General features: G+C 44.2%; 2 protein-coding genes across 6 annotated transcripts in view; one reads left to right on the top strand and one right to left on the bottom strand.

Annotated features, from left to right (window-relative positions):
- The window catches only part of col4a6 (collagen, type IV, alpha 6), a 155035-nt gene that overhangs the window by 41964 nt on the left and 85367 nt on the right, over positions 1-27704 (top strand). The gene's annotated exons all lie outside the window — the stretch shown is intronic.
- LOC146674255 (uncharacterized) lies at positions 63-1686 on the bottom strand. The gene is made up of 2 exons (XM_085395414.1): positions 1111-1686; positions 63-225 (listed from the first exon to the last, which is right to left on the bottom strand). The coding sequence occupies exons 1-2, from the start codon at positions 1630-1632 to the stop codon at positions 184-186; spliced, it is 564 nt and encodes a 187-aa protein (XP_085251540.1). The 5' UTR covers positions 1633-1686; the 3' UTR covers positions 63-183.

Raw genomic sequence — 27704 nt, 5'->3', positions numbered from 1 at the left:
TTCACATTCATCAGGATCCAATGAGCCCAAATACCAAAGAGAAATTGAAAATGCATGCCATGAACAAGTTCTTAGGAGGATAAAGTCAGGGTTCCCATTTAACTTTAGCATGTTTTGTTGGTCAAAGTCTGATTCTCTGTCTTCTTCAGCCCCGCCTCCTCTTTGGCGTTGCAGAGATATCCATCACCGTTCCTGACATTTTTCAGCATGACATTTTTCTGATGTCTGCAGAGAACAAGAAGACAGAACATAAATATTAGTCATTGCAGTTTTAACCGTCTTTTAATGCTTTCAGTGAAAGTGAAAATCAAAGATTTTACACTGTACAGCTCAACATGAAGACGAGATCTTTAAATACAGTCTCGGTGTCTGTCATGGTCCTGGGTCATTTTGAACCAGCATTCTTAGCTTTCCTGTGGTTTTGGATTTTGTTACTTCTTTATGTTCCTAGGATTGTTCGGTTTAGTTTATTTGGATTCCCTCTGCCCTCTGTCTCCTTGTGTCTGTGCTTATATTGTGGTGTTAGTTCTGGTGCCATGTTCCCACTCCTTGTGTTCCCTGTTCTCCTCATCCCTTCATGTATTTCTTCATGTTCCCTCTCTCTCTCTCCCCAGGCTGTCTCTGTGTACTTCCTGTGTTACTTTTAAGGTCCACATCTTGGTGTCAGCGTTTTCAGTTTTGTGTCCTCCCCATCCTGTCAAGGGTAATTGTCCTCAGCTTTGTTCCCCGTGTGCTTCAGCTTCCCTCATTACCTGTGTATTTATGTCAGTCTCCCTCTGTCCCATGTCGCATCGTCCCTCAGTGTTGTGTGTGCTTGCCTGTGTTCCTCTGTGAGGTTAGCTTAGCCCAGTTTAGTTTTGTATCTCCATGAATAAAAAGCCTTCTTTTACTTTACTCTTTTACTCCCCGTGTCTCGTGAGTCGTGCGTTTTGGTCCCCCCCTGTCTGCACACAGCCATTTCCTGACAGTTTCAGTCCATTTAAAGTCTTTCACTCAGTCTACAGTGATACTCGTTTAAACTGTGAACTCTGAATGTGGAAGAATACCTGAGTAAACAATTAAGTTTTACAATGAAGTGTAAAACTATTTAAATGTGGTTAGTGTACTTACCGTCGGTGTGGTTGTAGGCTGTGAGGTGCTGCCCGGTGGTGGTGGTGATGGTGTGGAGATGTGCAGGTGGACAGCAGAGCGGTGTCTCTCTGTCTTCTCCACGTCACAGTAATACACTCCGTCGTCTCGGAGCTGAGCTCGCTTCACGGTGAGGGACAGGTCTCCTCGCTGGTTCCAGTCTGATGGTATGGACACTGGCCTTTCATCATAGCCGTCCCCGTAGGTGATTTGCTTAGACCGAGGATTCAGCTCCAGCACCAGCTCTCCGTCTCTCCTCCAGCGCACAGATTTCACAGCCTGTCCAACTGTAACGGAGTGACATGGCAGCGTGGCATCCTCTCCCCGGAGTGCGACAACTTTATAGGGTAGAAAAACGTGCAACTCTTCCAGCTCCCCCCTCTGTTTGTAGTTGCAGGTAAACGGGTAATAGCCGTGATCGTTGAAATCTGCTCTCTTTAATATCAGAGAGTCGGAGCTGTGAGCCATGTGGTGCCACCCATCAACTGGTGGCGGAGTGTACATTTTCCCGTCTTACACTCTTCTATGAGGTGAAATCTAACATTGTCTCCTATAGTGGCCTGGATCAGTTTACCAGACGCCCAGCTGATAAAAAGAAAAAGAAGTAGTAGAAGGAGATGCATTCTGAGAGCGGAGCATCTACCTATCAGCTGGCTTTTTATTGTCACAGTGGATGGTGCAGAGGAGGAGAAGTACGTAGTGGAAGAGAGGAGGAGTCCAGTGGTCAGGTAGGCGAGCAATTAGTATGTAATGTCAGGAAATACTGAGATAATGGGCTGATGGGCTGGCGAAGACTGGTCCTTTTCATTTGGAGGATGTGTCAGAAATTAAAGAGCGGGACCACGGCTCCAATCATTTCCCTTAGATGCTATAAAGAAATTCACTGTATAAAAGGAGTAGTGAGATGTGTGTCTGTCCGTGTGTCTGTGTGCAAGCATGTATTTCACAAGCTTTTGAGGATTATGCCAACAGATGGAAAGCTTTATTAAGACACCAAATTTCTTAAATCTTTTATTTCTTTCTGCATTTATTTCTGTAGGAGCTGATTAGTCACATAACAAAAACCTCTCTCCAGCTAGACTGTGACATCTGTCTTTGGTGAATTTTTGTAGGAAGCCAAGTGATATTTCGCTGCAGTGTTAAGGTGTGTCCGATTTACACAAGCAGCTCACAATCTCTTTTGGATGACCTGTTTTGTGTGGGTGGCACTTCTCACACATTGTTGAGGAAACCTGTGAGAATGCAGTTAATGCGTTTTGTGGACTCTCCTGAAATCTATCCATGTCCAAACGGACAAAAATATTCACAGCTACATGGAACCCAAGTGTTCATGGCAAGCCTCGCTTTTTTGCCAACATGCCAACCCAACACATTTTTGCTTTGCGAGAGAGACTCATCTGTCTCCAAAGCTAAACACACACCCACCCATTTTGCTGGTGGTCTTTGTAACTCCATCATTTTAAAAATGTTGCCAGTAGTAGTTAATCTCCATCTTTTCTTAAGTGTTAAAGTAGCGAAGTCGGAGGTCATGTTTAACTTCTGTATAGGTTACAATCCATTCCTAATGAAGGCACATCTTAAAAGCTAGAGAGAGAAATTTCTGCAGAAATTTGCTGACAGATAGTTCTCATCTGTGCTCAATCAAAAGAGCACCACAAGATTGGCATGTTTTCCAAAAGGTGTCCAAATACTAGGAGGGGACTCATTCGACTCCATGACAGCAGCCTGTGTGCATGCCTTTCCCTTATGTGCTGCTGTCTCTTTCCGTTCTGGCTTGTTGGATGTACAGACAGTGTACAGAAAACCAAACAAGATGAACCGATCAACTAAAAGTCTCAAACTGCATTTAAGGCTGATGGTTGATTTTGAACGAAGGGAAGAAATTGAATCGCAATCCATCAAACAGTATTCAGCACAAATATCAGCTTGATGCTAGTAAAGGAAAAACCACAGGGTCTCGAGAACTTGAAAGAAGGAGGCGACTTGACTTCTTTACATTTTTGAAGATTTTTCACCTTTCATGCAAGAGGTTTCTTCAGAAAAAACAGGGGATATCAAGGGAATAAAAACGGGGAAAAACTCTCATATGTAACTCTTACCTGGAATCATTATTTCGTCAACTGGAAATATTGGAAATACTAAAGCCAAGGAGCTGGCTGGATAGATCATGCGGGAGTGAGCACACACAACATCACTTTCTTTAAATTTGCCCCTAACCTAATTGAACAACACCGACTTTCTCCTGCGGTCCCGGGTGTAATGTCTGGAAAGGTTTAGGGGGAAGTTAAATGTGATTCAAATCTGATAAAAGTGTCTGGTGCAGTCCAGCTTGTGTATAAATACATAGTAGAGATGGTGGTACTGCTAGATCAACCCATCCAATAGCTGTGGAGACATTTTCCTAAAAGATAAAAATGACAGCTTTATGGTGGTCGTTGAAGAAAAGGGGAGAAAGCAAGGAGGATTCAGCCTTGGTGCACATTGACTGATTGCACCCTTCTAATATTTGTTAGGATATTTGACAGATGGTACAGAAGTTTGTGGTTCTCAAGAGGGAAGCTCTTCCTTTTACTGATAAGTGATGGAAACATGCACTGTAGCGCTGTGGAGTCCTTTCTCTGGCCTTGAAGAACAAGATGATCAGTCGCATGAACATTTGATGGTTAACTGCACATTACCATTACCCCATTTGTAGACGTATGTACATACAAACATTCAAACACACATGCAAGCCTTTCTTTTTCACATACACCTCTGTAACTGGCTTTGCTATGGACCCACAGGATTACAAGTCGGATGACCAAACCTTTGGTCTGTCACTCAGACTCGAGCAGTAGATCCTAACCTTTGTGGCTTGTAACCCCTTCTAATAAAGAAACTGCCAGCTCTTATCACTGATTATGGCCTCCTCAGAACATGCCTAAGAGCTGTTGTTCAGTCTCCAGCTGGATCATATGACTATATTTTAGAGGCACGGTGGTTCAATGCTTGCATTTGCACATACAGCCAAATTGATAATCACCGCTTAACTTACCATTCATATCTGGGGGAGGAAGTTGGGATGCTCAGGACTCCATGCGGTAATTAGAAACATGGTGATAAGAAATTGTTAGAATATCAGTACAAACTATAAAAACATGTTTTTCTTTCAAGCTATCTTCTCATTAGCTTGACATAAAACTTGACATGAACTTGAAGTGTAGCCAGGTTAGAGACAGCTGCCAGGACTTTAAAACTACAGTTGACCCTTAGTTTTAAAGTCCTGGCAGCTGCCTCTAATCTGGCTGTACAAATCTCAATCTGTGTTGATCTGCAGAAGATAATGGATGTGGTTTGTGTTTACATTTCTGGGTGACATTTTTATTGGAATACACATATTCATAGTTTAACCTAAATTTAACGGTTGAATTCAGACATTGATTCTTCATCCCTAATAATTTTTTCACCCTAGGTTAATATTGAGCTAATTCTGAAATCATGACTTAATATTCCATTATTTCCATTATTTGTGAATGTTTGTATTGTGGGGCTTGCACGTGTTTGGGCATGAGTTAAATGCATGGAAATTATTGATGAGATAACAAAAAACATGCTGTGTAATTGCAGTGATGGGTTTCCCACCAGCAAGATTAATGACTTCTAGATAACACACACTAACAAACACACACATACATGCACATGCAATATGTCACCCATCTTCTTTTCCTTGTGGGTGGCCTTGGTGTATTCACCTCGGGAGCCTAGCTGTTAAGAGATCAAATATACACGCACATTCACACTCTCAGATACACACCTTTACTTGTACACTTTTGTAAATCACTCAAATGCTTGCTTTATTTTGTCCCTGCATGTGAGTCGGGCAACCTCAACCTTGAACAAAAAAGAATTAGCAAATTCATCTAGAAAATAGCTTGTAGTTACATTTGAGGTTTAGTTGGGGTTTAGTTTAGTTTAGTTAGGGTGCTACATTTGGTCCATGCTTTGGATTGGTATACAAATTTGAACCATGACCTACTTACAGGAGTGTTTCAGATTCATGAAGCAAGGCCTACAAGCCTCTTTAGAAGGGGGTGGATTTAAAAAAAAATGCAAAGATTTAAAGCAACCTGACACCTGACAAGTCACAGGTTCTCATCTATGGCTACAATGCCACAAGCTGCAACCCAATGTTAAGCTAACGTATACGTGAAACCCAACCTGTCTTGCTAATACATTTACTGATGTGTTAAGCTAATGTTGAAGCTAAGCTAATAAACATGTGCAATTTGAGCTTCTTGTGTCCGTTTAGCTTTTAGAAGATTTGGAGTACAAAAAGGAGATGAGAGGAATACCTGAAAGATTAGAGTCTCTGTTTTCCTTAGACTTTGGGTTACACAAAGCCAGTCTTTTTTTTAATTAGGCACACTTAATATTGAATTTCAATAAATCCATCTTGGATGAAGATGATAAGATGCAGTTGGGGCAGACTACAGTTTATAATGCTGTTGAACTTTATTGGATAAAATCTTTTGTTTTAAAATTTAAAACATTACATTTAGGTGTCTAAAAATCAGAATGCATTATTTTACGTCATAGATTAGACAAACACAAATGTATCAATAAAAGTTTACAGGGGATAAATTTCTAGAGAATATATGACATACAGCCACAAATTTATCTGCATGCTAGTTCTGATTCTAACATTAAAACCACTGTCAGGTGGCCGCATTCAGACCAAGAGCACTTGGCAGCAGCCTCCTCCAACAGGACAGTGCAACCTGCCACAATAGCTTAATAAACATGTCATTGATCATTGACAAGTTATTGATCCAGCTTTCAAACCATCCATGTCCAAAAGCTGACTTGATAACCTAAATTTATGTTTTTTTGCAACTAAAAGTAAATACAAAATTGCCTAAAAGATGATTAATGAACATCATTGGGATTGCTAGGTCTGGATTGTTCCTTCCACTGGGCCCTACATTTTTACTTGTAACTTCCCCCTCCCACACAAACGAATGAAAAGGCTGAAAAATTATAGTCATCCCCATCTTTTTAACGCTTGTTTGTGTCGTAGCCTTCTTAATGTCCTGTGATAAAAGGGAGAGGTGTATTAGAAATGCCATGCTCTTATCAAACTAAATCCATTAGCTCTCAGCTTTAAACACCTGCCCCGCCCTGATCTCATTTACCTCTGTTTTTTTTTTAAAAAGGACTATTTAAGTGGAGCAGTGTCCTCCCTCTTGAGCCAGAAGTATGCCTCTGACCTACAAAGTCACCAGGTTTTTAATTGTCTCCACAGGGGCCCCTTAAGCCCTTCACATGAAGCAGAGTGGTGCCTGGGGCCCATTCTGTTTAAAACCTCAAAGGGTACCACCTTAACTGTATGTGTGTGTGCATGCGTGGGCATGAAAAACAATGTGTTGGATGTGTGTGTGTGGTCTGCTATCAAATAGAAATCAGCAACAGGTTAAAGTCTGCTAAAGAGGTAGCTAGAAACTCATCGGTCCCATACATGAGTGTGTGTCTGTGGGTGGGTTAAGACCCCCTGCAGAGTAGACCGGTGGAGAAGATGAGCAGTGCATTGTGATGTGCTGTTTTTACCGTAGCTAAGGAGAGAATAGCATTACCATTCAAAAGGCCTTCTGTTGCGCTTGGAGAACCTTTAAGTGCTGCTCTGTTTCGAGCTACTTTTAGTGTGTGTGTGTGCGTGTGTGTGTGTGTGTGTGTGTGTGTGTTCGTGCGTTACCTAATTTTTATTTAGATCATTGAAAGTTGTCTAAAACATAAAAAGGTTGTTTATTAATCCAACTTAAACTCAGTTTTTAGGTCATTAGTGTGTTTTAGTCTTTACAAGTATACAGCTTATATATAGCTTGTATGGGAGAATCACAGTGGTCCAGTGGTTAGCACTGTTCCCTCATAGGAAGAGAGTCCTGGGTTTGAATCCACTGACCAACTTCCTGTGTGGAGTTTGCATGATCTCCCTAAACTTGCGTGGGTTCTCTCTAGGTGCTCCAGCTTCCTCCCAGAGTCCTAACATGTGCAGTTAGGCATGCAGTTATGGAGTTGGGCTAATTGGCGATTGGCATAAAAAGTGCATTGTTTTTTTTTTTTGATTGATAGTTTACAGTGGGGCAAAAAAGTATTTAGTCAGCCACCGATTGTGCAAGTTCCCCCACTTAAAATGATGACAGAGGTCAGTAATTTGCACCAGAGGTACACTTCAACTGTGAGAGACAGAATGTGAAAAAAAAAAATCCATGAATCCACATGGTAGGATTTGTAAAGAATTTATTCGTAAATTAGGGTGGAAAATAAGTATTTGGTCACCTCAAACAAGGAAAATCTCTGGCTCTCACAGACCTGTAATGTCTTCTGTAAGAAGCTTTTCTGTCCCCCACTCGTTACCTGTATGAATGGCACCTGTTTGAACTCATCATCTGTATAAAAGACACCTGTCCACAGCCTCAAACAGTCAGACTCCAAACTCCGCCATGGCCAAGACCAAAGAGCTTTCGAAGGATACCAGGAAAAGTATTGTAGACCTGCACCAGACTGGGAAGAGTGAATCTACAATAGGCAAGCAGCTTGGTGTGAAAAAATCAACTGTGGGAGCAATCATCAGAAAATGGAAGACATACAAGACCACTGATAATCTCCCTCGATCTGGGGCTCCACGCAAGATCTCATCCCGTGGGGTCAAAATGATCATGAGAACGGTGAGCAAAGATCCCAGAACCACACGGGGGGACCTGGTGAATGACCTGCAGAGAGCTGGGACCAAAGTAACAAAGGTCACCATCAGTAACACACTACAACGGCAGGGAATCAAATCCCGCAGTGCCAGACGTGTTCCGCTGCTGAAGCCAGTGCATGTCCAGGCCCGTCTGAAGTTTGCCAGAGAGCACATGGATGATACAGCAGAGGATTGGGAGAATGTCATGTGGTCAGATGAAACCAAAGTAGAACTTTTTGGTATAAACTCAACTCGTCGTGTTTGGAGGAAGAAGAATACTGAGTTGCATCCCAAGAACACCATACCTACTGTGAAGCATGGGGGTGGAAACATCATGCTATGGGGCTGTTTTTCTGCCAAGGGGACAAGACGACTGATCCGTGTTAAGGACAGAATGAATGGGGCCATGTATCGTGAGATTTTGAGCCAAAACCTCCTTCCATCAGTGAGAACTTTGAAGATGAAACGAGGCTGGGTCTTCCAACATGACAATGATCCAAAACACACCGCCCGGGCAACAAAGGAGTGGCTCCGTAAGAAGCATTTGAAAGTCCTAGCCAGTCTCCAGACCTCAACCCCATAGAAAATCTGTGGCGGGAGTTGAGAGTCCGTGTTGCTCGGCGACAGCCCCAAAACATCACTGCTCTCGAGAAGATCTGCATGGAGGAATGGGCCAAAATACCAGCTACTGTGTGTGCAAACCTGGTAAAGACCTATAGTAAACGTTTGACCTCTGTTATTGCCAACAAAGGTTATGTTACAAAGTATTGAGTTGTATTTTTGTTATTGACCAAATACTTATTTTTTCCACCCTGATTTACGAATAAATTCATTACAAATCCTACCATGTGGATTCATGGATTTTCTCTTCACATTCTGTCTCTCAAGTTGAAGTGTACCTCTGGTGCAAATTACTGACCTCTGTCATCATTTTAGGTGGGGGAACTTGCACAATCGGTGGCTGACTAAATACTTTTTTGCCCCACTGTATATGAAGCAGCAGTTGCAGGTGTAAGTAAGAAGTTTTTAATCCTTATACCTAACCAAAGGAAGGAAAAAGTGAAGCGGATATGTAACCACGCATGCACCTTATGCTGCTGCCACCCTGCAGGCACCCATGTTTGGGACTTGGGTATCTTTCTGCCCCAATTGATGCATGAATAGACTGGTGCCAAAAGAGAGATAAGGATGAGACGCAGACAGCACCTGATAAAACAGAGAACACACTGTTGGGAGCGGACGTTTCGTGGACTTTAACCATCCAGCTCTCCACCACATATACCTTTGTGACTTCTAAATGCTTTGTGAGTGTTAAAACTACCTGGGCATGCTCTACCCTATAGTGAGAACATGTATCATATAGACCAGTAGAGTCACTGTAGTTGATTATCATAGAGTAAGTTTGGTGATGTCAGAGGCACAGCTGGCAACTGGTGTAAGGAGTCTCCATTGACCAGATTGTGTTGGTCTGAGCAGTGTGGTTTTTTTTTTTTAAAGAAAAAAGCAGGTAAGAGGCAGTAGGTGAGAGAGATGATAGATAAAGTAGAGCAGGAGAAAGAGGAAATAGACTCAAATAATGGAAGAGGCAGGAAAAGACAGAGATGCAGAAGGGCAGACGGTTACGGTGGGTGAAGAGACAAAAAAACATATAAAATGAGCTGTAGATCAACATTGTGTCAGGGCTGCTCGCTGTCTTTATTCTGCAAAGGTCATGGACTGATTCACAGACACATACTTGCAGAACTAATAAAAAAGGTACATTGCTTGTGTGCGTGCATGTGTGTGTGTGTGTTTGCATTCATTGGCGAACGGGTCAATAGCTTCACATCAGGACAATTTATTGACTCTTTTGCATCACTATGAAAGCCATAAATTACCGGAGTGATGCTGATCAGCTTCCCAGCCTCCTTTATTTCCCCCTCTGTCCGTCACTCTTTCCTCCCCCGCTGTCCATCTGTAACCCCCCAGCCCCGCCTCTATCTTTCTTTCTTCATGAGTCTGTGTGGAGGCTCATTCAGAGGGCACTGGGGCAGAAGGCTCTGACAGGAGGATGAAAGAGACAAAATTAAAGTGACCAGCAAGCAACGGGGAGGAGGCAGCAGAGGAATTTCACATCAGAGCGTAATAATGTTGTGTTGTAGCTGTGTATAACGCTCACAGCAAATATCTGTTTTTTTTTTATGAATAAGTTACTTTAAATAAAAACCAAAAAACCTCTCACAGCTAATTTTCACGTTGTCACTGTATTCATTCCTAAAGCAGCTCCAAACATGATCTGTTGGCGAGTGCTTAAATGAAAACACACTACTGAATTCTTTGTTCTTGCAGTGAAAAAAGCCATGTAGTGACAAGTTTAAATTCCCGTTTCTCACAGCCCAAAGAGATGAGAAACTTTGTCCACCCCCAGGTGTTCAGTTCACAGTGACATATATGAAGAAAAGCAAAAATTCGCCTCCTTGCCAACAGTTTTTTTTCAGTTCCCCAGGCAAAGATATCCAATAATGCCCAACCGCCGTTCCTTTATCCTTCATTCCTCACTACATTCCTCTCCACAACTATGTCTTCTAACTTTTAGGCCTGCAGGCCGTGCAGATGTACCGATGTGCCGAACACATATAACATTTAAAAACACGAAACTGACCTGGTCACAGAGCTTCCAGGATGTGTGTGTGTGCATGTGTGGTGGTGTGTGTGTGTGTTCACAGACCTGCACATGTCCTATCACCTGTTCCAGGTAATTAAGATAATTTCAGCAGATGTCTTCAATTGGAGTGTAATTACAGAGGTATTTCTAGATAAAGACAGACTTTGTGTGTGTGTGTGTGTTCATGTGTTGCAGAGGTGTTGTTTATCCCATATGTGTTCATGAACACATGAAAGTGATGTGTTAGCTGTGGGCTAAAATACCAGCATGCACACATTAGGTTCAGTAATACTGTATTTAGTTTAGTGCATGATTTTTATGAATGATATTCTTAAAGATACACACGTAAAATCATCAGATTTTCTTGCTAACAGAGAACTCAGAGGAGTTTTTAATATGTATTTCTTTGCTGTTGAAGCTCAGGAGTTTCTTTTTTTTCACATTTTCTTAAAAATGGTGCTTCATTGGATGTGGTGCATTACGTATGTATATATAAATATGTCCATGGCATGACCAGTGATATTGGGACTCATTTGTTATGTCAAGCTACTGCCATTTAATGTTGCTAAATCTGGGTTGTTATAATATTAAAGAGCTGTCTGTCACTTTCAGATGAAATTTATCCTAAAAAAAACTTCCTCCTCTTCTTTTAGCTCTTCTCAGTTTAGTTCATGGTGTCAGTTGCTAGTTTCAAGTTTTCTTCAACAGTGTTTATTTTGTATATTAAGCCTCCTGTTGTTGTAAAATAAGCAGTGATTTCACAGAATTTCACCAATGTGTGAGCATACAGTGTTCTCAGTTTCCCGGTCAGCTCAACCTTTTGCTCGTGTCATATGGGTTCAGTTAACCAACGCAACCCAAATCATCAAGCGGAGACCTCACAACAGCAGTCCACAAACCAGTGGGTGGACTATGAGCCATCTTTTATATACTGAATGATTTCAACAGGATAATAAAAAAAAAATCCTCATAAGCAGGAAATAACTGCACCAATTTGTCCCCCAAAAAGCAGAACTCTTTGGTCCTGGGTCAGTTTTGTTGTCAGACTTTCTTCCTTTCAGGAGCTTGTTTTGAAAGTACAAGCTGCTCCATAAAACATGACCAAAACGACATTTAGAGCATGTTCTGAACATCTAATGGGCTTGGAAAGAAAAGCAACAGGACTTTTTTCAGCTGTCTAGACGCTTAAAGAAGTCATGGCCTGGTTGACCGAGAACCTACACGTCCTGTTCTGGATATTTTTTCCACTGTATTTTAACTCATCACTGAGCTTTTTTTCACTTGATTATTAGGTTTAGGCACCAGGAATTCCTGAGTTAGATTCAAGACAATTTTGTGGCTTTGACACATGATCCCCGAACACTGAAAAAATGATGCCTACCCACTGCGCTTAAACTTGTTCTTCATGAGCATCCTTGTGTGGGAGAAAGAATTTTGTACCACTCCTGTCATAATACAGCAGTGTTTTGTGACCCGGACATGAGAGCAGGACAGCTTGACATATTAGGGCTGTCATGATACGTTGTGTGGCAGGCAGGGGAAGGACCCAAGATGCAGATTCACAGACACGGGGATAAACTCAAAAAACACAGCTTTATTGCTGGCCACGGGAAGCAATACAAAATAAACTAAAACTGGGAAAACTAAAGCATGAACTGTACAAGGAACCGAACCACGGGGAGACTTACACACAACATGAGGGAGAACGCGACGCCGAACAGAGGGAGACTCAGACAGAAATACACAGAGGGTAAACGAGGAAAGTGGGCACACACTGGGAACACAGGTGACACTGATAATCATAACGAGACAGGGCGGGGTGAACTGAACATGACATGTACAGGCACAGAGGTTCAGACAGGAGGAGAGAGAGCACGGGGAAAACACAGACATAACGGGCTGGGGAAACATGAAACAACCACAAAGGGAGACGAGGGCTCATAAATACATAGAGGGCACACAGGGGGGAGAGAGAGCACGGGGAGAACTTAGACATAATGGGCAGGGGAAACATGGAATAAAACATAAGGAGAGACGAGGGCTCACAGATACACAGAGGGGCACACAGGGGGTAAAAGCCATGAAGGGAAAACACTTAGGGAACAACACAACAGGGCAACTCAGAAAACATGGCCTAAATAAGGAACGAAATACAAAAATACAAGGAACTAAGAATACTGGGCCCACATGGCCCAGGACCATGACATCACCCCCCCCCTAAAGGGCTGGCTCCCGACAGCCCAAACCCGAAAAACAAAACAAAAACAGAAAACAACCCACCCAGGGCGGGAGGCGGGGGACCAGGACGGAGGGACCAGAACGGGAAACAAAACAAACAACAGAAAACATAGGAGCACATGACCATAGTCCAAATAAAGTTCAGGGGGCCGACCCAGAGCCCACAGGCACAAGAGTTCACGGGTCACACGGTCGGGGGGCCGACCAGGCGGGTGGCACAGGTGACAGAGCTGGTCCGGAGGCCGGCCGCGCGGAAGGCAGCGGCGGCGGCGAAGGGGACGACTGAGCAGTTCAGGAGGCCGGCCGCGCGGAAGGCAGCGGCGGCGGCGAAGGAGACGACTGAGCAGTTCAGGAGGCCGGCCGCGCGGAAGGCAGCGGCGGCGGCGAAGGAGACGACTGAGCAGTTCAGGAGGCCGGCCGCGCGGAAGGCAGCGGCGGCGGCGAAGGAGACGACGGAGCAGTTCAGGAGGCCGGCCGCGCGGAAGGCAGCGGCGGCGGCGAAGGAGACGACGGAGCAGTTCAGGGGGCCGGCCGCGCGGAAGGCAGCGGCGGCTCTCCAGTGTCAGGCGTACTGGCCGAGGCCCGGTGGGCACAGGACCAGTCGAGGCAGGACCAGACGAGGCAGGACCTGATGGTGGCGATGCGGGGGCCGGACCAGGCGTCGCTGCAGAGGCTGAGGCTGGACCAGGCGACGGCGAAGCAGGAGCTGAGGCCGGACTGGGCGAAGCAGAGGCCGAAGCCGGACTAGGCGAAGCAGAGGCCGACGCCGGACCGGGCGACGTTGAAGGCGATGACGGGGCCGGACCAGGCGATGACGCACAGGCTGGAGCTCGACCAGGCGTGGCGGAGACGGAGGCTGGGCCAGACGAGGACGAAGACTCTGAGGCTGGGCCAGACGAGGACGAAGACTCTGAGGCTGAAGCCAGAGCCGGACCAGGTGGAGCAGGAGCAGCTGATGCAGAGGCCGGACCGGGCGAGGATGAAGGCTCTGAGGCTGCAGCTGACGAAGCACGGGCTGGAGCTGCGGCTGACGAAGCACGGGCTGGAGCTGCGGCTGACAAAGCACGGGCTGGAGCTGCGGCAGGCGAGGCTGAAGACTCGGAGGCTGGACCAGGCGAGGCTGAAGCCGGGCCAGGCGAGGCTGAAGCCGGGCCAGGCGAAGATGAAGCCGGGCCAGGCGAAGACGAAGACGCTAGAGCTGCAGCGAACGCGGACGAGGCTGCCGGTGGAGCAGCTGGTGGCTGAACGGGCCCCTCGGACCCTCCAGCGGAGACAGGAGGCTGAACGGGCCCCTCGGACCCTCCAGCGGAGACAGGAGGCTGAACGGGCCCCTCGGACCCTCCAGCGGATGAGGTAGATGGCGGCGTGGGAGCCGTGGAGTCCTGGATGAGCTCATCCGAGCTCCCAGCAGGAGCTGACGCAGAGCCAGGGAGATTTGGGACCCCTGGCTGAATGTTAAGCTGACCAGCGGACCATACTGCTATCGGGGACTGGGCTACAGGAGCTACTGGGGCCTGCGCTACAGGCGGCACTGGAGCTACTGGGGCCTGCGCTACAGGCGGCACTGGAGCTACTGGGGCCTGCGCTACAGGCGGCACTGGAGCTACTGGGGCCTGAACTGAGGGTGGCTGCGAGGGAGCTAACTGAACTGAGGGTGGCTGCGAGGGAGCTAACTGAACTGAGGGTGGCTGCGAGGGAGCTAACTGAACTGTGAGGGGCTGCGAGGGAGCTGACTGAGCTGGCCTGGGAGGAGAAACACGAGCAGGAAAAGGAGCAGGCTCAGAAAAAACTGTCCGAGAAATGGCAGGCTCAGGGTCGACAAAAATAGCTCTATCAAAAATGAACCCGCCGTCCACTTCATGTTTTGTAGTTTTAGCATTGTCCGGTTTATGGCGGCGGACGCGCCGCCTCCTTCGAGCAGAGGAAGCTGGCGCGATGGGCGCTGATGGCGCCAACACAGAGGGTGACGTAGTGGTGAGTTCCCCGTCGTCCGCCCCCATCCTTGCCAGAAATGAGACAGGCGAAAAATAGCCTAAGCGGATCGGAGACGGCGAGCGGCTGGTAGGCTGTGCGGCAGGTGAGAGGTCCTCCTCCGGGATGAGCCAGGGTTTCCGCCGGAGCTCGTCCTCCCGATAAGCCCGTAACACCTGCTGCCGCTCTTCCTCGCCAAAGTCTATGGCTTCCGTTGTCTCCGTGCGCCACGCCGTGCGGCCAGACCGCGGTGAAGACGCGGAAGCCGGCGGGGTGCGGGCGGAAGGTGTGTCTGTGGCGAGCCTCACCGTTCCAACTCTGACCCCTACTGGCTCATGAGACAGCGGCGATGACACCCGTTCACGGGACGGAGGTGTGGGTGCTGAGGCGGCATTCAGGACCCTCTGGGCCAGCGCACGGGCACGAAGCTCCTCCTTAAGGGGGCCCAGGGAGTCAAACGCCTCGACGAGGTGGGGGAGCTGTCGCAACCGTGGCTCCCGCAACAAAACGGCGTCCACGGCCGCCAATCCTGTGGAAACCACACTTGGATCCGCGCATCCGATGATGCGATCCATAATGCGGCAGAGCCGGTTCAGCTCCTCCCCTACCTCCTCTGAAATGTCCGCTGAGTCCGACATGGTCGTGTCGTCCTGGAGGTCCGCGGAGGGGTTGTGAACTGCTGGGTCCATGTTGTGGTCGCGTTCTTCTGTCATGATACGTTGTGTGGCAGGCAGGATGAGGACCCAAGATGCAGATTCACAGACACGGGGATAAACTCAAAAAACACAGCTTTATTGCTGGCCACGGGAAGCAATACAAAATAAACTAAAACTGGGAAAACTAAAGCATGAACTGTACAAGGAACCGAACCACGGGGAGACTTACACACAACATGAGGGAGAACGCGACGCCGAACAGAGGGAGACTCAGACAGAAATACACAGAGGGTAAACGAGGAAAGTGGGCACACACGGGGAACACAGGTGACACTGATAATCATAACGAGACAGGGCGGGGTGAACTGAACATGACATGTACAGGCACAGAGGTTCAGACAGGAGGAGAGAGAGCACGGGGAAAACACAGACATAACGGGCTGGGGAAACATGAAACAACCACAAAGGGAGACGAGGGCTCATAAATACATAGAGGGCACACAGGGGGGAGAGAGAGCACGGGGAGAACTTAGACATAATGGGCAGGGGAAACATGGAATAAAACATAAGGAGAGACGAGGGCTCACAGATACACAGAGGGGCACACAGGGGGTAAAAGCCATGAAGGGAAAACACTTAGGGAACAACACAACAGGGCAACTCGGAAAACATGGCCTAAATAAGGAACGAAATACAAAAATACAAGGAACTAAGAATACTGGGCCCACATGGCCCAGGACCATGACAAGGGCACGCAGAGAACAAATGTAAATAAAAGCAGAGTCCGTAATAAATGCAAGAAATTAGCTGGTGACTCCAAAGTGCTTCTGCATAAGTGTTTATTTCTCTGTGCACATTCATTGCGTGAATGCATGGCAGCACATGGTTAAAGAACCTTAACATACTGGGACAATAAACAGATAAGGACAAGCTCATGCATTTCCAACCTAAAATATGCACGCACATTTACACACTTTGGTGACATTGTTGAGTTGCAATGGTGTAGAACTGTGCATAGGGGCATTGGGGGCAAACAGAGTCAGGCAGCTTCTCTGTCAAATGCGGGCATGTCCATTCAGCGCTCCCATCTGTGATGATTTGGAATGAACTGCACTGAGGTCGAGAAGAGTGCCATCAAATATCACCTTGTGTTTGTTTTAAGGGCCCGTCTGCATTTCCATGATTGGGCCAGTTGGGTTTTCAGTAATCCAAAACCTTGCCAAGTGGACGTGTCATTTCTTGGTGTGATTTTTTTCTCCTATTAGTATTATCATTATTATTATTTTTTGTTATTAATGGTTTTATATTATTATTAGTCAGCAGGTGCTATTTTATAAATGAAGTTGGCTCGACTTGATTTGAGTTGCCAAGATGAACGCCAAGGAGAGGTGTTCTGCAGACGTTGCCTGACCCAAAGTTAGCACACATGTACGTAAGCCGTGACAGAACGATGCCTATGAGTGGATACAAAGAGCAAACTGGGTGAAAGGTTTGAACAGGCAGGAAATTTTAAAGACGTGTGCTTTACATTCCTACTTTGATAGACAAACATGTGAATTACAGGCAGTTGCAGACGGGAAATTTACTGTAAACATTTCTTAAGTCCCCCTTTTTATACCAGTGTATGTCTAAAACAAACACACAATACATCTGCACAAAAACCTAGTCCAGGTGAGCATCCAGACAGGATGTGACCCTCCTCGTCTGTCCACGCTCCGTCTTGACCCCTGCGGTGTTTGGCTTCGAATCAGGATGCTAGCGTGCATGAAAAATTCAAACGAGCAACTCATTCAACTCAACCTCCCGCTAATAATATCTTGTCAATTTCTATTCACTCAGATTTTCAGTCTTCCGGGAACAAGCAAACACCCACTGCAGCGGAGATCAAAAACAAAAGACTCTTAGTGCCAAAGTAGACTTTCTCAAAAATTGTTGGCAGGACAAAAGGTCACATGGTGCTTGTATGGTCTTGTGTCGAGTCATTTTCTTAACTGTTATTCTGGGTTGTTGTTTGTGACTGATAAAGGATAGTCAGGCAGCCTGTTTTTACTTCAGCTGCACTAAAGGCCTGTCATCAACTGTGTAATTGAGGGAATGTTTGAAAATACTACAAAATTGACAGGTGCTATTAACATTTCCAAAGCCCAAGGCGATGCTTCCAACATACTTTCTACAGAGCATGAAATTCTCACAGTTGACCAGTCGTTTGTGTTGGGCACATCGACATGTTATTTACAACTAAAGATGCTCCAAGGAGTTCATTCCTTTGCGGGAAACATTTGCTTGTTTAATACATTTAAACTGAGAACTTATTGGAAAATGTTGAGAAATGTGACATCTCTCCAAACTATTAAGCCCACTGATCATGACCACCCGCCACTGCAGTTGAGAACACGACATTCCTGATCTCTCCGATTCACGTCACTGGAGACCCACTTCTCCCGTGCCCTTGTTCCCCCTTCCTCCTGAGGTCCTTCCTCTACTTCATGGTCAGGGAGTTGGAAGAAAGGATGAACTATAAACTCAAAGGAGGGATTCAGTTCGTCTGGTGATAACTGAGTTTTTGAGTTTTCTAAAATAATGTAGCGGCTACACAAGGGTCATCATAACGTTAGTGCAGGTGGGGAAGAGACTGTCTGGTTGTCTGTTCATAATCATAGTCATCCTTATTTAAAGAAAAGAAAAACAAAGACAGATGCATTTAATCCTTCATTTCAATAACCGGATCTCTAGTTCTCACTTTGTAAGGCCTGACTAGACGTCTCTTACACGGAAACAACATCGGCATCTGCGCGTCTAGGATTCCCTCTTTGTCGTTTTGACCTGGGGGCGATACCGCCAGGGTTTCAGCCATGTTTGCCGGCAATCTGTGTGATTAGGTTCAAAAGGAAAGCAGATCTGAAGAGAGACCTTTTGCTACATACCTGATACAAGCCCCCCCACCACCATCACACACACTCGACTGCACACACCCTTTCTGCACACTCGTATGGTGATGAAGGACAGCTATGTCTGTCTCTTGTCACATCCTGTCGCTCTTGAGAAGATAAAGAAGACATGCAAAGTACACACACACAGACACACACTCAGTCTGTACTTGGCAGCCAGAGAGGTGAGATTGACATCTTGACTTTGGTGTCATGGATGGCTGGTTTTATGTACGACATAGCTCTATATAATAGACATTGTAACACGGTAATTGAACAGTTTATTAATTATCATTTCAAGCTGACAGCTATAAACTTATTTTGAGGTTTCCAACAATGTTGTAGTGCATTAATTCATCAACACCCTCCTCTGTTTTTTTCCTCCCTAACTTCCCCATCAGTGTTTATGGGCTGCTTTATGGTCCCATTAGTTTCTCCACTGGTTGAAGTGCCTCCCTTATACACCATATTTGCCTGAGTCATCACAACCCTGACATAACTTTAGTTCTGTCCATGTTCAGACAGGATAATATCGAGCTGAGGCGATAAAGTGGTTGATAAAAAAGCAGAAAGATTATTGTGTCTGGGCCCTTGACGATCACGTAGATCATTTATTTAAACACAGTGTAGGAGTGGAGTACCTGAGGGGTGCAGACTTACACACCTGGTTTGGAGTTGCTCTTCACTTCCTGGGTCACATCAGCCGTCACCTTGAAGTGCTTCAGGGGAAGAAACATCTGGTCGAGAGTCTGATGATTCAATGGTTTTGGGTTTGGGATTTAGAAAAGAAGCTAGGGCCAGTGTGCTGGCATTAGGAAGTTTCCTACAGCAACTTTTAGCTGATAACCTGATTAACCTTACACTTGCCTCCATTTTTTCATTTTTTAAAAAATATTTTCAAATTGCTATTTTTCCAGCTAAGCAGAGCTCCACCCACAGCACAAACATCAACTTATTTAAATCTATGAGAACCTGGACATATGGAGATTTGTGGGTTGGAAATGAGGTTAAAGGGAAACCACTAGTCTAGGAAATTTGCGTAACACTGACACTTTTATGAGTCTTTTGTGGATTGTCAGGATGAAATACAAGTCCAAGCATTCTGGTTTGCTAGTTTCTTAAAGTTTTTTGAGCTTTTGTAAAGTCTATTCGAAGTCTATTAGAACCAAGATTACAGACCTTCAAACCAAAACATCAGTTCTGTTGTTGCTTCTTTTCATGCATAGTTATTTGCCATTAGTTTGCCAATAACTTTATACATTGGAACGAATTAATTTGCCTCTGATTACAAGTCCACCCAATTCCTTCTACATATAATTGTACCTGTTGATATTTCTGCTAAATTGAGAAGTTGTTGACTTATTTGCATTTGTACATAACAGCAATGCTAGGCTAATAGCTTACAGCCTTTTCTTTCTTTCTTCAGTGTAGACTTGCAGTGCAAAAGTAAGACAGGTGCTTTGCGACAGCTAGATTTCATGCTGTATCGGCTTGTGTGTATATCCAAATATGCTCTGAATGCTTGCAAAACCAATGTCACTAATATTACTCAAAATATGTAAAATATCATGATATAATTTAGCTGTTTAAAAAAAGGACATGAAAAGGCTGGCAGATATTTGCTGTTTGATGCACACCGACAGTGAAATCAGATATCATATCGCTCATCAGATAGAGGGATTCCTTGAGTGCTGTGTCTTGATCTAAGACACGTAACCAACAAAAACAAATGAAGGAGCTGTGTTAGACTTTGGTGTTAAAAGACTTTCTAAGCAGGAGAATTTGTGTGATTATTACAGGGAGTGCAGAATTATTAGGCAAGTTATATTTTTGAGGAATAATTTTATTATTGAACAACAACCATGTTCTCAATGAACCCAAAAAACTCATTAATATCAAAGCTGAATGTTTTTGGAAGTAGTTTTCAGTTTGTTTTTAGTTTTAGCTATTTTAGGGGGATATCTGTGTGTGCAGGTGACTATTACTGTGCATAATTATTAGGCAACTTAACAAAAAACAAATATATACCCATTTCCATCCATCCATTCGCTTCCGCTTATCCTTTTCAGGGTAGCGGGGGGCGCTGGAGCCTATCCCAGCTGTCATAGGGCGAGAGGCGGGGTACACCCTGGACAGGTCGCCAGTCTGTCGCAGGGCTAACACATAGGGACAAACAACCATTCACACTCACATTCACACCTAGTGGCAATTTGGATTATTCAGTTAACCTATCCCCACAAGCTGCATGTCTTTGGACGGTGGGAGGAAGCCGGAGTACCCGGAGAGAACCCACGCAAACACGGGGAGAACATGCAAACTCCACACAGAAAGACCCCGGCCTGATGGTGGAATTGAACTCAGGACCTTCTTGCTGTGCGGCAACAGTGCTAACCACCGTGCCACCGTGCTGCCCCATTTCAATTATTTATTTTTACCAGTGAAACCAATATAACATCTCCACATTCACAAATATACATTTCTGACATTCAAAAAGAAAACAAAAACAAATCAGCGACCAATATAGCCACCTTTCTTTGCAAGGACACTCAAAAGCCTGCCATCCATGGATTCTGTCAGTGTTTTGATCTGTTCACCATCAACATTGCGTGCAGCAGCAACCACAGCCTCCCAGACACTGTTCAGAGAGGTGTACTGTTTTCCCTCCTTGTAAATCTCACAGCTTGTGTGTCTTGTTCAGTGGTGGTCGTCTTTCAGCCTTTCTTACCTTGGCCATGTCTCTGAGTATTGCACACCTTGTGCTTTTGGGCACTCCAGTGATGTTGCAGCTCTGAAATATGGCCAAACTGGTGGCAAGTGGCATCTTGGCAGCTGCACGCTTGACTTTTCTCAGTTCATGGGCAGTTATTTTGCGCCTTGGTTTTTCCACACGCTTCGTGCGACCCTGTTGACTATTTTGAATGAAACGCTTGATTGTTCGATGATCACGCTTCAGAAGCTTTGCAATTTTGAGACTGCTGCATCCCTCTGCAAGATATCTCACTATTTTTGACTTTTCTGAGCCTGTCAAGTCCTTCTTTTGACCCATTTTGCCAAAGGAAAGGACGTTGCCTAATAATTATGCACACCTGATATAGGGTGTTGATGTCATTAGACCACACCCCTTCTCATTACAGAGTTGCACATCACCTAATATGCTTAATTGGTAGTAGGCTTTCGAGCCTATACAGCTTGGAGTAAGACAACATGCATGAAGAGGATGATGTGGACAAAATACTCATTTGCCTAATAATTCTGCACTCCCTGTAGACTGCTGTTGGATATGTGTCAGGCTCAGAAACTCATCTATATTTAGATGTAAGATGTTTGCTCAATAATCTCTGAATACTCTGGCACAGTTTCCGCTGTAACAACACAATGTTGTTCTTGAGTTTGATGTTTTGCAAAGAATGAAAATAGCTTTCTAAGAGTAAGGAAATGAGGCTTTAAAAGGGAAGAATTCACTTTTAGATTTTTGTAGGAACCACACCAAAAAACCTTCAAAGCTCATATCTGGCAGGCCTATAACTGTGTCTCTGATCTTTTTAGATCCCTCGTGATCTTTATCCTCAGATCCAAACTGACTCCTAATCTACAGTGAACAGTTAAAGTGGAACGTGTGAAGGTCAAAATAAAGCGGGATTTTCCCAAAGTAGTGTTTATCAGCATCTTAAAAAGACATACAGTGTCTGACACCTGCTGCTGGGTTAGATGTACTTTGTTGGTCTGGCAGTTGGGGCAACATGTCACATTGCCAGGCTTGTGTGGTGTCGTCCTCCTGCTGCTTGTCTTCATATCATTTTGGACCAAGTTTGCTATGGTTGGTATCAGTTGTGGGATGTGATTTCATTAGAAGGTAAAGACCCTCACAGCGACACAGATGTGATCTGTAGTAAGCATAAGCATAAACGACTTTGTGGAAGGTCAGTTCATCATCCCGTGAATGGACTTGTTCTCCTCTGTGGCCTCGGTGTGGGTAGAGCACCAACATCATTCAGCTCTCCACCATCACCAGCTGTGGTTCAAGACTCAAGACAGCCGAATGACCCTACAATCAAGTTACCCAATACAATGTTGTTGTGAATGACTTAACTACCTGCAAGTCTACCTCGACACAGATAGCTTCAGTGGTGCAGACATGCCCAGCTATTGCAGGGCAGTCTCCATAAAAAATAGCAGCCTTCTTTTGCAGTGTGGCATACAGCAGCTGCAAGCTTCTGTGTGTGTCAATCTCCGATCTACCTTGGTTACTGGATGTACAACTGGTGTACCAACTGCTCCAAACTGGCACGGCTTTCCGAAACACTTTGGCCTACTTCAAGAGCTGGTATTATGCTGTGTTATTAAAATGAATGCTTTTAGGAGATAGCTACTACAGATAGATACTCCATACTGCCTGAATAGACACCTGACCAGACTGTCCATAAATTAAACACTAGAGGGGAAGGGTCAAACATAACTGGTTAGCAGCGACTGAACTCTTAAGATAAGAGCCAAGGGATTTTCTAATAGCACTCTTGGTTAAATGATAAGATAAAAAAACTCAACTTGAAAAATAGATCTGGGTGACCATCCCACCCAGTTGCAGTCTCTTTGTGGCTCTTTTTGAACCTGCTTCTGTCTGAGGTTTCTTCCTGTTAAAAGTGGGGTTTTCCTTCCCACTGTCACCAAGTACTTCCTCATAGGGGGAAGTCTGATTGTTGAGGTAACAATTGGGAAATGATCTGGAAATTAACTTATTTTCTTAAACTTCTTGGATTATTCTGATAACAAATATGCTCCGACCGTCACAGCAGAACATGGCAGTGAGTCTACAAAGACATAAGTGATTCTCCCCCAAACCTGAAGACACTGACCTGGAATAATGAAGGCATTCTGTTTCTTTTCTGGTCCTTTGCTTTTTCTTCACCGTCATCTTTCATCAGTAATGCCACAGAGCAAGGAGCCTGTCTCTGTAATTATAACAGTTGCATTTGTAAATCTGTTAACAACAGCTAATTACAGATTCAGGAAGAATTTAACTTTTAAAACAACGTTCGGTGGGTCACATTTGTATGCCGAGCTTGTCATGTAGACATTAAAAATCTGGCTTCAATTCTTTGTAGTGACCCCAGACATATAATGCATTAGGAGCTGATTTGGTCCCGACAGCACATGCTCTTCACATGGATACTGCAGCGTGAGTCTTGGTATGTGGCGCGATGTTTAGTGGGACATTTGGGCTCTGCTTGCATTGCTGTGCACCTAGATACAAAACTAGGAGGCATGGTAAATCTTGGGCATGTAAAGGAAAACCAGACGGCTTGAGTACATTTATTCTTGCATTCAAACATGCATTCTTTAACCCTCAACATGGACTTACCGGCTTTAAGAATCCATGTATTTATTTTCACAGACAGCAAGTCTTATTGAAGGAAATTGCTTTAGTTCTGTCATTTGCCTTTTGTTGCGTGCAGGCAGTCATTGCTCGCATAAGAAAGTATCAAACACTTGTTTTGCTTCAACATGCCAAACCTAACAACCCGTCGGTAAAAAAAAAATTCTGCCCCCAGGTCCAAACTAGGCTAGGATTATTATTATCATCTCTGTCTACGGTATCCAGATTTAGGTTATTTTTTTAATAATAAAAATATGTCAACACTGCTTTGCCTTCAGCAATCACTGACATTTCTCTGTTGTCGCCATCTTCTCGCTGTGCACGATGCTGTTGATTTTACTCCAGCCGTGCAAGCTAAAACATGCATGCAAAAATCAGTGTCTGCATTTCTTTCTTTTTTCATGTTGCTGAGATTAAACAGACACATGACCTGACTTTGTTTTATCTTGTACAAAGTCACTTCGAAGTGGCAGTGCTTCCTGTGAGCATAATCCACTGATGTGTAAAGAATCTTTAGCAATCAAAACATCAAATAATATTACCAATCTGAGTTTGTTTTAGGATGCTGACATGTATTTGTGGGTGAGATGTTTGTGTTTTGCGAGAGTTTGGATGAATTTGGAAGTTGAATACAGAAATCAGAAAAGCAAAGAAGAGTTTTGCACTGAAACAAGAAATTTAAAACGTTTTTTGTGCCAACATTAGGGACGATAAAGAGTTTATTTCAATGTAAGTCACTGTAGAACACGGGTGGACAAAACCTTTTTGATGTGGCTCACAACAGCTGTTTTATGATGAATATCTTAAGAGTTTATCTTAAAAAAATATGTACAGAAAGCTGATTGGATGCATAGAGTTGTTTCACTTTGAACTGAGACATGCAAAGAAGTTTGTTGCAGCTTCATTTCAAAATATGATGTGTGAAAAACCTTTTAGAAAGGAATGATTTTGCTCTTGAATCAGGAACACAAAGAAATATTACCTCTGGGCAAAAGATGGAAAGTCGTCCAGTTTGGACAAGTTTGTTTCCAAAATACAATGTGCAAGTAGAGTTTTGTCCTGAAATAGGACAGGTGAAGGGAAAACTTTGAGTGAGTCATGAGTGTCTCAGTTCCCAACCACAAACTTCTCACCTATGAGGGGTGAGCACAGCAGTGACAGATGTTTGTTTAAGCCGGCCTTTCTTTGCGTTAGTTAGCTGGTCCATCACTTCCTCTTCCCTCTTATCAGTCTCACCACAGGAAGGAGCTGTTAATACCACCCTGCACCGTGTCACCTATGCTTCTTTACTTTCATCATTGCTAACCACAACCGCAGCTTCCGATGAGATTTACCTGTAGAGCTGCTTCCCGCCCAGAAGCACACATAAATACATACATCGCCCGAGGACCCCCAACACCAAAGACAGGCATTTTAACTCTCTTTCTCATTACTTTGAGGCTTCTCGTGTGTGTGTATGTGTGGGTGTCTACAACTTTGTGATTCTGTCGAGTGGAAAGTAGAGAAAAAAAAGCTAATTTCAGCTCCTCCTCTAACTGTCCATCATGTGAAACCTGCTGCTTTCTACTTTCTAGTTTTCATGCCTCACATGTGTAGGGCAATTTAACATTGTCAAAACAATTCAATTAGAATAAAAATTGATGTAAAGTGGAGAAAATGTGAAATTGGCAATACACTGGGCGGAATTCAGTATCAACTTAAAAGATTTAAGGATACTTGTGATTTTGAGTGGCTTTGTTAGGTAGATAGTAAAAGGAAGACATGTTGAGGGAACAGCTAATTTTCCAACCTTAAGACAAAGAAGCAATGTAAAAAAAAAAAAAAAAGAAAAGAAAGAAAAGCCAAACAAATACAGGGTGGGCCATTTATATGGATACACCGTAATAACATGGGAATGGTTGGTGATATTAAAATCCTGTGAGGAGCGGATCGAAATTGTGTTGATATCTGGTGAACGCAGTAACTGGGTCATTGCAGCAGATTTCAGTTTTCTTGCGTCCACATTTTGGCAAATCCAACACTGAAGCAGTTTCACGAAACTTAGCAAGCAGTTTGCTAACTGTAGCATGGGAGATGGGTGGTCTCGTAGGGTGTCTTGCATTGAAATCTGCTGCAATGACCCGGTTACTGGGTTCACCAGATATCAACACAATTTCGATCCACTCCTCACGTGTTAACCTCTTCGACATGTCAATGGCTGTGAAAAAAGAGAAACTTGTAAATAACTCATGAAAGAATAAAGTTATGTTGAAACCAAGCACACCATTGTTTTTCTTGTGACATTACCAATAAGTTTGATGTGTCACATGGCCCTCTTCCTATTGAAAAAACAAAAGTTGTATCCAAGATGGCCGACTTCTAAATGGCCACCATGGTCACCACCCATCTTGAGGAGTTTGTCCCCTCACATATACTAATGTGCCACAAACAGGACTTTAATATCACCAACCATTCCCATTTTATTACGGTGTATCCATATAAATGGCCCACCCTGTATATGCAGTCCTGTGAAAAATGACAGTACACCACCAGTTTAACAGGTTGTAGAACTGCCTCCTGAACCAATAACTTATCAATCTCTTTCATATTGTTGTGGAGCAGTTTTGGTCCACCCTTCTTTACAGCATTGCTTCAGTTCATTGAGGTTTGCCGGCGTTATGCGCCGCTCTCTTTCAATCATATTGAGGTCTAGACTTTGACTGGGCCAGTGTGACACCTCGATTCTTTTCTATTTAAGCCCTTCTGTTGTAGATTTGTTGGATCATTGTGCTGTTGCATGTTTGGTCTTTAGCTGTCAGACAGCCTCAAATTAAGCTCTAGAATAATTTGGCATACAGAGGAGTTTGCGGTCAACTCGATGGTTACAAGGTGCTCAGGTCCTATGGCTGCACGACAAGCCTAGGTCATCATGCCTCCACCACCGTGCTTGACAGTTGCTGTGAGGTGTTTGTGCTGATGTGCTGTGTTTGGTTTTCTTCAAAGGTGGTGCTGTGCATTACGACCAGACATCTCCACTTTGTTCTCTGTCTGACGTTCATTGATCCAGAAGTCTTGTTGTTTGTTCGGATGCAGCTTTGCAAACCTAAACCATGTTTTCTGAAAACTCTTCAAACAAGCCAAAATGAGCCATACTCATTCAGTCATTTTGTACCATCATGAACTTCAACATTTATACCATGCTAAATGAGGCCTGAGATGCAGCTCTTGGGTTTTTAGATGGATATCTAAATAGATGTATATGCCATATGGTTGGTGGTCATATAAAACCAAGCTTAAATTCACCAAATGTTGAGCAGGAATGTAAATATAATATGTTATTATTAAAAACTGTTTGTATCTTTCTGGTTTGTCCTTGGGCTACACAAGTACAGTTCCCTCCTCCTGCCTCCTCTCCATCTGTCCCATTCATGCTTCAGGCTGCATTTTACTGCTTTCCATCAAAGTCTAATGGGCTGTAGGTAACTTTTGTTTTCCCACCAACCCTGGCCTCTCCTCTTTCTACTTGTTTTACACACACACACACACACACACACACACACACACACACACACACACACACACACACACACACACACATTCACAGCTATAGGGTGAAGGAGAAACAAGGAGTGTCAGAGTGATATTTTAACCCTTCCATCTCGCTTCAGGATTAGCTGATGGAGGAGGTGGTATGGGTGTGTATACCATAGCTTCATTCTTCCTGTAGGCAAAATGTGCCTGCATTTATTTTAGTGTTTTCTAAAGAGTCCCACACAGACCTTCCCATGTGTTCATTCTTTCTTATTTTCAGTCTTTAACGGTGAGTTTTCTTTTTCAAAAAGATTCATTTATGTAACTGAAAAGAACCCCACTGTATCTCTTTATATCCACCTGAAATACAGTATGTTGAGCTTCGTTTACACACAATATCATGTACAGTTTCGTCCTTTTAAAGACATAAATGGAAATGATTTTGTAATTATATATGCTTTCTTCCTGACAATAACATCAGAAGGTCATTTCAAGCTACACAGGTAAAACTGGTATGCTACTAGCTTAGCTGGGCATA

The sequence above is a fragment of the Rhamphochromis longiceps genome, linkage group LG3 (genome assembly GCF_057381845.1).
Source record: "Rhamphochromis longiceps isolate RC_006_pf linkage group LG3, R_longiceps_female_GT1.1, whole genome shotgun sequence".
In the NCBI taxonomy this organism is placed as follows: Eukaryota; Metazoa; Chordata; class Actinopteri; order Cichliformes; family Cichlidae; genus Rhamphochromis; species Rhamphochromis longiceps.
Note: the sequence above shows the minus strand (reverse complement) of the source record. Positions and strands in the feature narration are given on the sequence as shown.

Bases quoted from the DNA above. Each gene is read 5' to 3' on its own strand.
- LOC146674255 (XM_085395414.1), bottom strand. From the start codon at position 1,632: ATGTACACTCCGCCACCAGTTGATGGGTGGCACCACATGGCTCACAGC. The intron at 226-1,110 runs GTAAGTACACTA...TGTTCTCTGCAG, and splicing joins AGCCTACAACCACACCGACG to ACATCAGAAAAATGTCATGC.